Here is a 15,587-nt window from a genome sequence, read left to right as displayed (position 1 = left end):
CAATTGTATTATTTTTCTAAACGTCTTTCTTTAAATGTAACACCAAGCCCTGATTTCACAACATGAAAAATAAGCAGATTAGAATTTCACTTATAATTTTTATCAAAGAACCTACTAAAGCATTAAGGCACATTATGGGAACGCCAATCCCCCAAGGAGGGCATTAACAAAAATAAAAATATTACAGATACACACAACAGTAAAACAAAGGTCATTATGTAAATAAAACTGCAACAAAAAAAAACACACACACACACACACACACACACACACACACACACACACACACACACACACACACACACACACACACACACACACACACACACACACACACACACACACACACACACACACACAAACACACAAACACACAATTAAAATGACATTCAAGAAGGACATTAACTGTCTAGAATAAATGAATACTCTAAAATTGTTTCCTGTTATTTAGCCATAAAATACATTTGTGCACAGATCTGATTATGAAGACTGTTTGGTATGAAAAGAGATTATAAAGCTACAATGTAACACAAATAAAAACAAAGCACCGTCCATTGACATGTTACGCCATCAATTACATTACAAAAATCCCTGAGAAGCACTCAAGTTTTAATGACTTAGCAAGGCAGCAAGAATACTTTTCCTCCACAGAAAGAGAAACACAGTTCATTTGAGCTAAAAAAACAGCATTGTCCATATAGACAAAACTCTTTTAAGAGTGTAAACACATACAGAAACACAAAGATAGATTAAGAAACTATAAGAGCTCCTTATTATGAAAAAACTAAACAGATCTTCATCAAAAAAAACTTTCTTGTGGACATCATGTTGGCTGATTATAAGAATCTTTATGGCTCCGGAAACATGACTTGACGAATATGAATGCCTTAATTTTTCCTCAATAACTTTCAATGCAGGTTGTTAGGCTTTAGTCCATTTCTTGTCACCGTTGTGACACTAAACCCCTGTCATCTGCTTGATCCAGCTGCGGTATTCTGTGACCCGTGTGTAGACACCAGGCCTGTTCTTGCGACCGCAGCCATCTCCCCAACTCACCACTCCAGCAAGGAACATGCGCCCATTGCTCTCAGTGGAAGTCATTGGCCCACCTGAGTCACCCTGGCAGGGGAAAGAGAAATATTTTGTACAATATTGAGAAGCAAGTTTATGACATGTATCTGAATGTGAAAAACAACAATCAAAAACTTTCATTTTACCTGACAGGCATCTACACCTCCACTCAATACACCTGCACAGATCATGCGTGGTGTTGTCCCATCATCCATCAGCTTGCTGCACACAGTGCTGTTAATAATGCGCACCTCTGCCTTCTGCAACACTGATGCAACATCATCTAGAGCAGGGAGAAGACACTTTATTAGCTCACTAACTCATTTTTACATCATCATTTACATCATAATAACTCTTATTACATCATACTTTGTACTGTAATGACATTCAGTGTGTAAGTACGTTCTCTCATTATGTGGTTTGGACAAATATAGCAACACTACCAGTTTTACCAGTTTTGTTTTAGAGTTTAGACACACTTGACTAAATTTGTGTTATGTGCAAAAACAACAACAACAAAAACAGCCTGTCTGGCAGTCGTGTCAGGCTAAATGCACTTCTAAGATTCAGCCATGATTCACTTATTTGCTCTGTAAAATAAAACCATTTTATATGTTGATTTATCTATTGTTATATTCAGACTACTGATATGACTGGATTTTAATTTCCTAAAAAAGTGTACGATTCTTTTTTTGTTTGTTTTTTTTGTCAAATTACAATTAATTTTTTCATAGAACATCAATGAAAAATATTTTTTTAAATGCTTGAAATTAATTCTGTAGTATAAAGTATTAAGTATAAATTTGTGTCTATATCTTGTTTTGTTTTTTTTGTAGTAGTAGTAGTATAAAAATACTGTAAGGGATCTAAAATAAGATTGCAATACTCCCACACATCCATTTGTGTCATTCCATAGTTCTTTAGTTTTAAAATGACATTCAAAAAGTTAATTTTAGAATAAAGCAGGACAGAATCAAGCATGACATTACTGTAAATGTCCTGGAAAAATGAATACTTTAAAATTGTTTCCAGTCACACTTTAGAATAATGGTTCGTCATAAATAGATAACTAAGTGCAAAGTAATCCAGGACAAATGAGTAGTACTACATTAACACATCAGCTATTACTATTAACCAATATGGAAACAAATATGGAAGATTAACTAATCAGTAAGTAATAGCAAATTTAGGACTGAGAAAGTTTTAGATAATCAATAATTACTGAAGGAGTTTAGCCTCATTAAGAACCACTAACTATGACAGATTATAAAGAATTACCATTTAATTACCAATCACAACATTAACATCTGAGTCACAAAAATATTAAATATTACTGTTTTCAACATTGATAATAATATGTTTGTTGAGCATCAATCAGCATATTAAAATAATTTCTGAAGGATCATGTGACACTGAAGACTAGGGTAATGATGCTGAAAATCAAGCTTTGCCTTCACAGAAAAATATATAAATAGAAAACTGTTATTTTAAATTGTAATAATATTTCACAGTATATTACAATATATTTTCTGTATATTTGATCAAATAAATGCAGCATTGGTGAGCATAAGAGACTTCTTTAAAAAAAAAAAATTGTTTTAATTGATTATATGTTGTTACACAACTTACCAACTTCCTCTCTCATCTTGCCCCAGCCAGTGATCCATACAGATTTGCCTGCTGGGAAGTCATGTGTGGCATCAGGTAAGCAGACGGGCCAGATGTTCTGGCTTAGAGTCACAGGGCTGTCCAACTCCATTAGAGCGATGTCATTGTCGTAGCTCATGGGATCGTACTGAGGGTGAGAAATGATGCGCTTCAGGCTTTTTAGGGTTGACTTATTAGTGTCACCCTGGTTAATTAGGCCTAGATAGACTTCCCACTGGTCAGGCTGAGAATACCTAGCAAAAGAACAAACAATCAGTCAGGATCAGTGCAGGAGAGATGGAGAGGACCAAACAAGATGAGAACTCACTTGAACTTTTCAGTGTCCTGCACGCAGTGAGCAGCAGTGACAAGCCAGCGGTTACTGATAACAGACGCCCCGCACACATGACCTTGGCTCTTCATGTGGAGGCTGACTTGCCAGGGCCATTCTCCCTCATTCGAGTCCTTTCCACCCACAATACGACTGGACTTGTAGGGCTTAGTCCCGCATTCTACAGTGAATCACCAAAATGATCAAATAAATACACATAATATTAATGGCATGTTTTTTTTTGCTGTTGTAAGGAGAACTTATTAAGAACTATTAACATTGTTACTATTATCATTCAAAACTATTATCTATCATAAATGTACCATCACATGAAAAATGGTGGAGATGGTTTTAAACATACAGTATCAGAAATACATAACAGAGATCTTAACCTTCCAACAATTAAAATGGTCAATTTTGACATACTGTAATCTTTTGAATTGATATTCAATTCATTTTGAACAAAATATAGAAAATATTAAATATAATAAACATGTCGGAGTTGAAAACTGTTGTGCTGCTTCATACAGTTTTTTTTTGTGGAAACCGTGATACTTTTTTCAGGATTCTTTGATGAACAGATGTAACATTATAAAAGTCTTCAATGTCACTTTTGTGAACAACAAATCCCTCATGATTTCTCAGTGGAAAGAAAGAATAATTTTGAACTTACTACACTCTGCTTCATCTGAACCATCCGCACAGTCAATTTCTCCATCACACATAGGGTTCAGCTTGCTAATGCATTGGTTATCCATGCACTTATAAGAGTTTTCCGAGCAGCGAATAGTTATGGCTAGATATAAAAGAGAAGTAATTAAATCCAATAGTGTGACTGCTTATGTTGACAGCAGGTATAGTCAACCTCCAAGGTAAATTGTGCTGCTGATAAGAAACTAATTGTGAAATCATACGTAAGCAATAGAGGTATATATACATAATAATATCATTAATTATGCACTTTTTAATATAGAAATAAACTGAGGTCAAATTGAGGCCAAAAATATAAAAGATGACAGGGCAAGTGTGCCACAAACATCCTGAAAACTGAAGCCAAAGCATTTTGATCGCCCCCTAGTGGCTGGCTGCAGTCTAGGTCATAAACCCCGCCCTCTCCATGGAATGGGACGCGAACCAAACAAAAAAATCCAATTACATTTAAAAAATAAAAAATCCCAAAGATGGTTTCTGTCATTTTAAGCAGTTCTTATCACGCTGAGGTATGCTCAAGTGTTCGCTGTACAAATAAAAATTGGTTTTAGTTTAGTAGTCTAACATCATGATTGACAGCTGTGTGTTTGCGATTGAGTCTGCGGGAGCGGGACTATGGGCGGGACCTTGATACCTCTGTACTGCGCAGACTCGGGCTCTAAATGACGTAATTAGTGCAACATGTCAACGACTATTTCTTCAACAACAGTGGCTTCATTTTTCTACAGTGCAAGGAAGTGGAGACACGTCATCTTTCTTTTTTACAGTCTATGCAACAACAGGCAAAGAAATTGCCATTATTGAATGAAAGTTCTTACATTTCGCACACTGAGATTCATCTGAACCATCTCCACAGTCGTTGTAGCCATTACACTGCTTATGTGTTGAAATGCAGCGGCCATTTCGACATTTGAACTCTTGAGCTTTACAATTCCCTGCAGACAAAATCGAAAAAACAACCTGAAATCATCTCCATTACTCTTGCTCTGTAGTTCATGACTTTGAGAGCTGGTTTCATCCTTACCACAGTCTTCCTCATCAGTGCCATCTCCGCAATCATTCACCCCATCACAGAGCCAGAAACTGGGCTTGCAGAAGCCGTTCTTGCATTTGATTTGAGTCACATTACAGACTGCATGCATGGGTAAAGAAAGCAATGTAAAATCCCAAATGACACATTATTATAGTATTTCAAGAGCTTCTCTTTGTGAAAACAACTATAGAAAGACAGAGTACAAGTGGAATAAACTTACTGCAGCCCCTCTCATCACTCATATCTCCACAGTCATTGTAGCCATCACACTCTAGGTTAGTAGACACACACAGATCACTGTCACACTGGAACCTCCCCGGACAGGCTGTGGAAAGGTGATTGAGATATTTTTGTCATGATGGACTGGCTTAGAACATTGTGTTTTAAAATCAGCAGAAAACAATATGATTCTACTCACGATTAGTGGGTTCAAAGGCCTCAAACTCTGCAGAAAAGCCCTCGCTCACGTAGGACAGGTCAGACTTAAATTTGACTGTTACTTGGTTTGATTTGATAGTGTACACTGTTTTAGGTGGCTTCTCTCCACATATTCTTATAAAATAAAGGAAAATAACAGAGTGTCCATTAACATTTAAAAGTTTGGGGTCGGTAAGATTTGTTATTATTTTTGAAAGAAGGCTCTTATTATACCCACCAAGGCTTCATTTATTTGATCGAAAATACAGTAACAATTTAATGTTGTGGACTCGGAGTATCATTACAATTTAAAATAATAGTTCTATTTAAATATATTTTAAAATGTAATTCATTCCTGTGATGACAACGCTGAATTTTCAGCATCATTACTCTAGTCTTCAGTGTCACATGATCCTTCAGAAATATTTATAATATGCTGATTTGCTGCTCAAGAAACATTTCTTATTATTAATGTTGAAAACAGTTGAGCTGCTTAGTAAATTTATGAAAACCATGATACATTTTTTCAGAATTATTTGATGAATAAAAAAGTTCAAAAGAACCGCATTTATCTGAAATAGAAACATTTATAAAAACAGTTACATTATAAATGTCCTTACTGTCACTTTTGATCAATTTAATGTATCCTTGCTGAATGAAAGTATTCATTTATTTAAAAAGAAATTGTACTGAGCCCAAACTTTTTAGTAGTGCATAAATGATCTACTTCTATATATTTAATAGTTAGTAACATCTAATCAGGTAAATGATGATTATTTTGAAGCAACAGATCTGTGTAAATAATTCCTTTATAATAGAGAGACTTTTGTCTTACCTGTAATTTAACTCCAAGTAGTCTGTGGGACAGCTGATGGTGTCCTTTTCAGGGCCATGTATAGAGAACTTGTCAAACTTAATCTTGATATGCTTTCCTGGTGGAACCTGTGAGACAGAAGAACATTTAAGAACTTACAATATTGTGAGGAACTAATGTAAGAAACAGACCAATGATGAAGGAAAATGTAAGTGACATTGAGAACAAATCTATTTTACCTCAATGTTCCAGACACACTCAATCTGAGGTGGGTAATGGGAGGGATAGCCAGGTGATGTGAAGGTACCCCGAAGCCCTGTTAGTCTCCCTCCGCAGTCTAAAGAATGTGACAATTTACTTCACACAAATATTGGCCTTAGATTTGCTTGATTTAACACACAAGCACATGATCCAGAATTAAAGGGACAGTTCACCCACAAATGAAAATTCTGTCATTTACTCACCATAATGTCGTTCCAAACCTGTATGACTTTCTTTCTTCCGTGGAACACAAAAGAAGAGATTTTGTGTGTGTGTGTGTGTTTTTTTCTCACAGAAGCAAGTCATAGTAACGAATCATGCCTCTGTGGTTCCTCCTACTCACCACCAGAGGGCTCCCTCTCCCAAATATTGACATTACCCACCAAGTGTAAGGGATTTCTTCAATGTTCTCCAGTCGTATAGCCTTTGTGTATACGTTATTAACTGGTCGAGTTCTGGAGTAGGCAACTGCAGTATGGACCGATGGTTAGTCCCCATTTTCTTAATTTTCTAGCTTCCTACAATGATTTTGTGAAGTGTTTGATCATCCAGAGGAGGAAAAGAATCTTGGTGTTCAGCTCTTAAATCTCCAGCAAGGAAGAAACACAGCTGCTGAGTTTGCACTCGCTTTTCGCACGTTGGCAGCACAAACTGACTGGGTTGAAACCACTTTGAAGTTGCTGTTTGAATCTTGGTCTGAATCTGGAGCTCCAATCTGAACTTGCATGTCACGATGAAGGAGCAACTTTGGACCAATTCATTAAGCTGGCCATCCGTGTTGACAATTTGATTCAATCACACAGACCCACTAGAAATCTGGCTTATCACACCACCACATCTCCTGACGCGCACGATTCTGAACCCATGCAAATCAGACTAACCCGTATCACTTCAGAGGAGAGAGAGCGACACATTCAACAGAATCTTTGTCTGTAAGGGGGTCAACCAGGACAACTAAAGGCATCCTGCCCCAAACGACCCCCTCTTCACAACACTACTGCTGTAAGTCCTTCAAGCTCTATCTCTCGCTCTTTATCATGTATAGAATTCTCAGTGATTTTAATGTTCTCTGGCAAATCTGTGATAACCACGGCCATGATTGATTCAGGAGCAGCGGGTCATTTTATTGACAGTGACTTTGTCTAGTCTAATCTTATTCCATGAATACTCTGTGAATCTTTGTTGGCAGTGGCAGCACTAGCTGCAAACAGGATCCGTACACACTGAAACCATTCAGTTTTTCCTTATCCAGTTACCTAACCACCCCATAATTCTTGGACTTTCCTGGCTACAAGCACACAATCCACAAATTTCCTGGATCGATGGACAAATTACCCATTGGTCCGACAACTGTCAACGAAATTGTCTACAATCTGCTACTTCCATGCCTGTTTAAGCCGCTACTGTACTTCTAGAACCCAATTCTGCTCCAAATCTTCCACCAGAATATATCGATCTTAAGGAAGCTTTTAGCAAGATCAAGGCATCTCAACTTCCACCTCATCGTTCCAGTGATTGTAGTATCAAACTCATTCTAGATTCTACACCCCCTAAAGGCCGCATCTTCCCTCTATCACAACCTGAATCAGAAACCATGAGGACATACATTGAGGAGGAACTGGCAAAGGGATTTATTCGACCGTCCACTTCTCCAGCCTCAGCCGGCGGCTTCTTTGTCAGTAAGAAGGATGGAGGGCTTTGCCCATGCATCGACTACAGAGGGCTAAATGACATTACTGTCAAAGATTGCTACACTTTACCTCTAGACCCAGCAGCCCTTGAACTTCGCACAGCTAAATATTTCACCAAACTTGATCTCCAAAACACCTACAATCTCATTCGAATTCAAGAGGAGGACGAATGGAAGACGGCTTTCTCTACTGCTACAGGGCACTATGAATATTTGGTTATGGTTATTTGGTTGTGCCATGAATATTTGGCCAATAGTCCCTCTGTGTTCCAGGCATTCATTAATGATACCTTCCGAGACATGCTAAAAAGATGGGTCATCGTATACATTGATGATATTCTCATCTACTCAGACTCCCTCGAGGATCACGTCAAACACGTTCGCAACTTTTACTGACGCTTTATTAGAGGCTTCAGTACAATCACAGCTCCTTTGACATCCATGACCAAGAAAGGAGGACAAAGACTACTCTGGTCACCAGCAGCCGTACAGTCTTTTAATGACCTGAGAACTTTTTACCAGTGCTCCTATATTGCACCATCCTGATCCCGAGTACGAGTTCATCATAGAGGTGGATGCATCCAACACTGGCATCGGTGCTGTTCTCTCTCAACGTCAGGACACACCCCCCAAAATGTTCCCTTGTGCTTATTTCTCACACAAGCTCACCACAACATAACAGAACTATGATGTCGGGAACTGTGAACTTTTAGCCATGCAGGCAGCCTTTAAGGAATGGCGACATTGGTTGGAGGGGGCCAAACATTCTTTCCTGGTACTAACTGACCACAGAAATCTGGAATATCTACGATCCGCGAAAAGACTCAACCCAAGGCAAGCAAGGTGGGCGTTATTCTTTACACGGTTTAATTTCACAATCACCTACCAACCTGGGTCAAAGAAAATTCGCACAGGGGTGGTGGTGGCGCAATGGATAAGACACATGCCTTTGGTGTGAGAGACCCGGGTTCGAATCCACTGTGAGACACCAGTGTGTCCCTGAGCAAGACACTTAACCCCTAGTTGCTCCAGAGACGTGCGACCTCTGACATATATAGCAATTGTAAGTCGCTTTGGATAAAAGCGTCAGCTAAATGAATAAATGTAAATGTAAAATAAAGGCAGTACAACCCTCTCTCTGCAACATGAATCCTCTCATCAACCACCATCCAGCAAATCCATCATCTCTCCCACCCTCATTCTTGCTCCAGTTCAATGGGATATCATGACAGAGTTAACAGAGGCTCAAAAATCAGATACACCTCCACCGAACTGCCCGCCCGACAGAACATATGTACCACCATCCATCCGCAAAAGAATCACCCAATACGTCCATTCATCGCCCAGTTCCGGCCACCCTAGTATCACCGCCACTCTTCAACTACTCACAAACCGCTTTTGGTGGCTTTCCATACAGAAAGACACCATCTCCTTCATTCAGAACAGTCCGACATGCAGTATCTCCAAATCCTCCAAGCAACTACCAGCCGGTCTACTACAACCATTACCCATCCCTCAACATCCTTGGTCTCACATTGCCATAGACATTGTCACCGATCTCCCTAACTCCTGTCATGAATCAAGCCTCTGTGGTTCCTCCTACTCGCCACCAGAGGGCTCCCTCTCCCAAATATTGACTATCCATTTAAACTCCATTTCCCATGATCCCATGCCTGGTACTGATTATCTGCACACCTGCCGCTCATTATTTGGACTATTTATTCAGTCTCTCTCCACTCCATCATTGTGATGTCTTGTTCTGCCCTGGCTGACATTTCTGAGCGTTTTCGCTGTTTCCATTGTTTCCTCGTTATTGACCCTGGACTGTTTTCACCGTATCGATCCTTTGCCTATTGCCTTTGTGACTCTGCTTTGTTTGCCTGGATACTTGCTACTTTGTTTGCTGCCTGCCCTGAAACTCTGCCTGCCTTTTGACTACGTTTGTGTTCAGCCTTGGATATCTCTTTTGCTGGTGTTTGACCCCTGCCTGTTTGTTCTGTTTAATGCTGATAATAAATATACTGCACATGGATCTCAATGCCGCTGCCTCTTCATTACAGTCATACAGGTTTGGAATGGCATGAGGGTGAGTAAATAATGACAATTTTCATTTTTGGGTAACTATTCCTTTAACATTTTCCAAAACACCTGGTTTTGGCAGGTCACTTGCAAGCAGGGGAGCATTAATGCACAATAATGGCTGGACAACTTTCCATAAAGTCATACAGGCCGAGAGAGCCACTCTGGCTGAATGCGAGTTCAGTAACTTTCGCGCGGATATAATCTGTGTTATCTGAAAGTTTCAGATCCAGTCACTGTTTTCCATCGGTGCTGCTTTAGTCTCAATTTTAATTTCAGGAGGTTTTAAATCTGGGGATGGAAAAACAGGAATCCCAATATTGCTTAAACGTGATAATTAAACATTAAAATGCTATGATTTTAATTAATTTAATGAGAGCACTGCATGTTGCAAGTAAAAAAACTTAGTTTTTTTCTGTTATGCATTCTACGTGCTCACGCTTTAGTTTTAGAGCAGTTTGCAACCATCAAATAGCCCACATTTATTGAAGTGTCTATTTACACCAAATAACTTCAAAACTCTTTGTTTACACTAAGCGCAATAGGCCGCTTTGTCATTAGAGACCATTAACTTCGCCCACTGAAGTCTGGTTGAGCCAGACAAAATAATGCATTGTTAACAGTGATAATAGTGTGGGGGTAAGGTGCGTATTACACAATTTGATAAATCGTTCGAATCTGCCTTTTACCGAACTCGCTCTACTTCCTTTTCCCATCACATATCAGATCGGAATGGCATTTATTTTCAATAAAAATGATGAAATATTCGAAAAGTGGAACTAAAGTGTGTTTAATAATAAAGTGTTTATCGGATAGGGGTGGAGGTAGGTGTAGCTTTATTGTCCCAATAAGGCGGCATCCAATTAATAATCATTAGCACTGTTATTGCATACCGTTTAATGTACAAAAGACTGAGGTACAAATAGTATCTGCCACTATTTTAAGTACAAATAGCATCTTACTACAATAGAATCTATTGCTATTTAAACTTTTATTTAGACATTTATACCAAGTGACTATTTTGATCTGCTGATGAATAATGAATTTTAATTTATGAGTTTATATTTTTTTATGGCATTTTCTTTTCATATTACCTCCATAATGCCTATAATAATATAGTGTTTATAAGTGCAGTGCAGCTTTGTTTATGTAGCACCAATAATTCTGCTGTTCCACAAGTGCAATCTACTGCAAAGAGTGAATTTGCACACGCACCTATTTTTGACCCATATTTTTAGGCAGCACAGTGTTGTAAATGTTAAATGTGTATTGACAAGATACATTTTTATCGGCCAACCCTAATGCTGTATCTTAAGGTACCCCTGCTTGCAAGTGTCCAGTTATTTTATAAAGAACTGCAATGCAACATGCTTATATTATTAAAATGTTTGTCTGACCCTCGCAAATACAAAAGTAATTTCATAACGAAAACAACTTGTGTCACTTAATTTAGTTGTAACCTTTGAACAATAGTGTATGTATTAATGTTCCTCACAAACCACCAAAATTAATATATTAGGAACAAAATCAAAATGTGTGTTTACATGTTTGCGACAGAGTTTTAACGACACAGCGCATATGGGTATATATGATGTTGCAAGTGACAATGATCTGAATAATGCAGTTTCATGGCAGACAAGAAATATTTATATCCAGTAAATTTGTCATTGGCAAATGTGTCAAAAAGGGAATTCTGGACCCTACACAGGAGTTTATATATCATTAAACTCTACCTTGAATTTTGGCTGGAATCTGAGAGTAAAATGCCCTGAAACCTGGGAAGTTTTTCTCTTCATTTGTAACCAGTGTAACCAGCATGACATTCCCAGAGGAGATGAAAATGAGCTTCTCACTTGGTAAGCGATATCCACATTTCCTGCATGAACACAGTTGTTAGATTCCACATATCACAAAGACAATGAAAACAAACAGGCATGTGCAATGTGACACTGCTCACACATGCGGTACTGTGTCATGGAGAGGATGACTGAGAGCGTACAAACACTTACTCAGTAATGACTTGCTTCTCTGATGGTGCTAATGAGTCATACACTTTGATGAAATCATTACGACAGTCTTTCTCCAGGTCTAGGACGTCAAACTCTAGTCTGATCCTGTGCTCTGGGTCGGCCCGAATCTGCCACTCGCTGTAAAGGTTGGGAGAGTAGGAGGAATCAGGAAACCCTGGAGACCGGATAATTTCTGTCTGGTTCTCATGGGCATGATGAGACCTCTTAATGGGCCCTGAAAGACAGGACAAGTTCAATACTGAGATATGAACACCTAAATAGATAAATGTAAGGAGCATATCTTTTACTCACGTTTGAGGTTTTTGCCAGCTAACCGAGCATCCACAGCTGTAATACACACCAAAATATATATGCATTTTTATTGTAAACAATTAAGACTGAATAGTGCTAGACTAAAATGAGACCCATATTTCTTTGAAGTTTCTGGTTAGATTGCAAGAGGTGACAGACTGAAACTATGTGGGTAATATGAAACCCTCTTCCAGTAGATTTACCTCCTGATGTCATGCCATCAATGGTGAGGCTATTGTCAGTCTTCCGACCAAAACCACTCCGGCTTTTCCGTACATTTTCCACCCCATCCATGGATGCAATGGCCTCATCCACAGCAGATAATTTGGACTCCCGCACATTAAACTCAGACAGGTAATATGCGATGATACCGTTATTACTGCCCTCACTATTGGGGAAGAATTTGTTTTGAAACTTACAATACAAATCAATGCAAATAAACATGAATGAGATTCATAGTATGAAATGAGTCCGGCATATTCTGTGATGCCCTAAAACAATTATAGCTTTGTTTTAAAAGAGATTTTGGGGTGGACTATTCAAGGTTGGCTGACAAATAACTTTTTCATTCACTTGATTTTGAATATAAGGGGTTATATACACTTAAATAGTCCTGCAGTGTGACAAACAAATATTTAAGGCCTATTCACACCGCACAGATAAACACGTTTGTGGGGTTTGTTGGATCAGTGTTACCCCTGTCGGCGTCTGTTGTCGTTGGACGGGGTTTGTTTTCACCCGATTGAACGTTTTGAATCAGCGTTTGTCGGTGTCTTTTGGGGCAGTGTGAATATTAGTTATTTTTCATAAAATTCTAAATCCAATGGCAGGCTTGTTTGTTGGTGTTTGTCTGTGCTGTGTGAGTTGGCCTTTAAACAACAAATATTCCATGCTGTCTGTCAGTTAATATAAGGTAATCTCATCTGCATATATAATAACTATAGAAAAATGAAAAGAGTGAACTTTCTGATTGACCTTTCATGTCAACTAACCATCATTTTCTCTCATGAGTGTTAGAATTATTTAATTACCTGAAACCTTGCACACTGGATGCGACATGGTACCTGGACAGCAAGTTCACTTGACCGTATATTGTTTTGAGCTGAAAGACAAGGTAGAATTATGCAAAGTATTAAGATTATGAACTGAATATACCACTTCCTATAGCCATTGATGAAGTAGACAAATAAAAACATGAAAAAAAAAAACTTTCAAAGAAACATGACCACCTCACCTGCTGTGAGACCTTTGAAGCCAGTTCTTTATATTCAGTGCTGTTAGAGTTTTCATAAGCATCTGAGAACGTCTGACTGGAGATGGTCAAAGAACCACTAAACAACTTCTTCACCTTTCCAATTGGCCTGACTATAACAATAAACATGCTGGAGTTATTGTCTTATCAAAATCATTCAGATTTGCTGTTTATGGTGATAATAGCAGTGTGTTAGTTTACAGGTTAAATAACTCACAATGGAAATGCCACACTAGCACTCCAGTTACTAATGCAATGATGGCTAATGCTGTGGGTAGACCTATTGCCAAAATCGTCCTGGCCCTGTGCGATATCCTCTTCTGTAACTTCTTTTCATCCGATGCAGGAAGAAACTGCTCTGTCTGGTCCAAGCCACTGTCCTACAGAGAAATGTAAAATACACTTGTGCTTTTTGAGTTGGTTACATGTGACTGTTACGTATAGAATGAGTTAGCCTACTCTCTGTAACCCTGAGGACACACTGTACTGTACATGACTAAAATGCAATTTTGAACCACCCATGTGAAAACAGGCTATTCCTCTTAAGCAGTCCAATCTCACTGGTATGAGTAGGCCTACATGGAATAATGTGGTAGCAACTGTTTTCTTAATCCTGAACCAACACCTTTCTCATCAGCGTCAACAATCCACCCCAGTCAAGTATGCGTTGGCACGAGTGTGTGTGTGTGAGTCACGTGACTGAAGTGAAGGCTTTTCTTAATTGAGGAAAAACCGGTTATTTTGATGGCAGTCTTTTGGTTAAAGATCTTTAAATACATATTTACAGTATATACTTATTTTTAAAATATTGGTGGAGGATACTGAAGAATTTTTTCCTCAATGTAAACTTGAGACTGGAACTGCAATGACAATTTAACCATTGGTTTTAAGCTATATAAAACAGTGAAGCAAATCAAATTAGACAGCCATAAACATTTAATATAATACAATTACAGCTATAATAGTTATAGTAGGCTATATGTATAGCCTATAGTTATAATATACAAACTAAAATTGCCTATATCTTAATATAACTACCGAACAAATGAGGCTGTTAATTATGTAAATTCCAAACACAAACAGCACTGTACAAAGAGTCCCAGCAGTTGTTTCAGGGTAATAACGCCTGAAACAACTGACAACACGAAAAAAATAGTAATAAAGATACTCAGTTTAAAACATACCGGAAATTTTTTTCCAGATTTGAGCGGGTCCATGTCATTCGACGTATTTGTCAAATTGGCCGCTGTCAGTCCACTGTGTTGCTGTTCATGTGTCATGTTCACCTATAGCGAAACCCGCTGACACGCGCGCGTAGGTGCCTGCTGGATTAACCAGAAACTAGCCCTCAATCCAGCCCTTTTTTTGCATGATCTTTTAAAATCGAGACGGTATAACCCTGTTGATTTTATTATTAATGTAGGTTTTGGATATGAAAAACAAACATATTTATTGTAAATCGTAAAGTTACACTTCCCACCCAGTTTCGAGCTGCAGGTGAGTCTCTCGTAACCATCCTGTGCTGTACTTCCTGTAGACACGAGAACACAGGTGTGACGTGAGAAAACCAGGATATCTATAAATAATACTTGGTAAACATGATTAAAAAACAAAAAAAAACATTTGTGTCTTATTTGCTGTCAAACTGTTAACACATATAATACAAACTCTTAAAAAACTCTCAAACTCTTGGTTTTTTGCCAAGTCACTGAAGGTGTTTAAACTTCAGAAAATGTTATAATAATTTTTTTTTAAATATGTCAGAATGAATGTCAGGGTTGAATTATTATTATTATTATTATTATTTAATTATTCTTTTTTTTACTACTATATAAATATATTGTCTAATATCATTCCACAGTTGGTCTCCGATAAATTAAATTATTTGTTTGTTCATCTTTATCTCATAATTATGGCTACTAGGGCTGACAAATGCAGTCAACACAATAATTTGTCACAA

The 15,587-nt window shown here is 38.1% G+C and overlaps 1 protein-coding gene across 1 annotated transcript; it reads right to left on the bottom strand.

The window, feature by feature from the left end:
* Nucleotides 1–78: 78 nt before the first annotated feature.
* On the bottom strand, nucleotides 79–15,160 carry st14b (ST14 transmembrane serine protease matriptase b). Its single transcript, XM_082140380.1, has 19 exons — nucleotides 14,812–15,160; nucleotides 13,845–14,007; nucleotides 13,610–13,740; nucleotides 13,407–13,477; nucleotides 12,579–12,763; nucleotides 12,376–12,411; nucleotides 12,064–12,298; nucleotides 11,788–11,930; nucleotides 6,264–6,361; nucleotides 6,046–6,152; nucleotides 5,212–5,345; nucleotides 5,014–5,118; nucleotides 4,785–4,892; nucleotides 4,579–4,695; nucleotides 3,723–3,845; nucleotides 3,047–3,230; nucleotides 2,701–2,972; nucleotides 1,218–1,354; nucleotides 79–1,119 (listed from the first exon to the last, which is right to left on the bottom strand). The coding sequence occupies exons 1-19, from the start codon at nucleotides 14,905–14,907 to the stop codon at nucleotides 958–960; spliced, it is 2,607 nt and encodes an 868-aa protein (XP_081996506.1). The 5' UTR covers nucleotides 14,908–15,160; the 3' UTR covers nucleotides 79–957.
* Nucleotides 15,161–15,587: the final 427 nt, after the last annotated feature.

This window comes from Leuciscus leuciscus (assembly GCF_965113295.1).
Source record: "Leuciscus leuciscus genome assembly, chromosome: 16".
In the NCBI taxonomy this organism is placed as follows: Eukaryota; Metazoa; Chordata; class Actinopteri; order Cypriniformes; family Leuciscidae; genus Leuciscus; species Leuciscus leuciscus.
The sequence above is the reverse complement of the archived record's forward strand: the minus strand, read 5'-3'. Positions and strand labels throughout refer to the sequence as shown.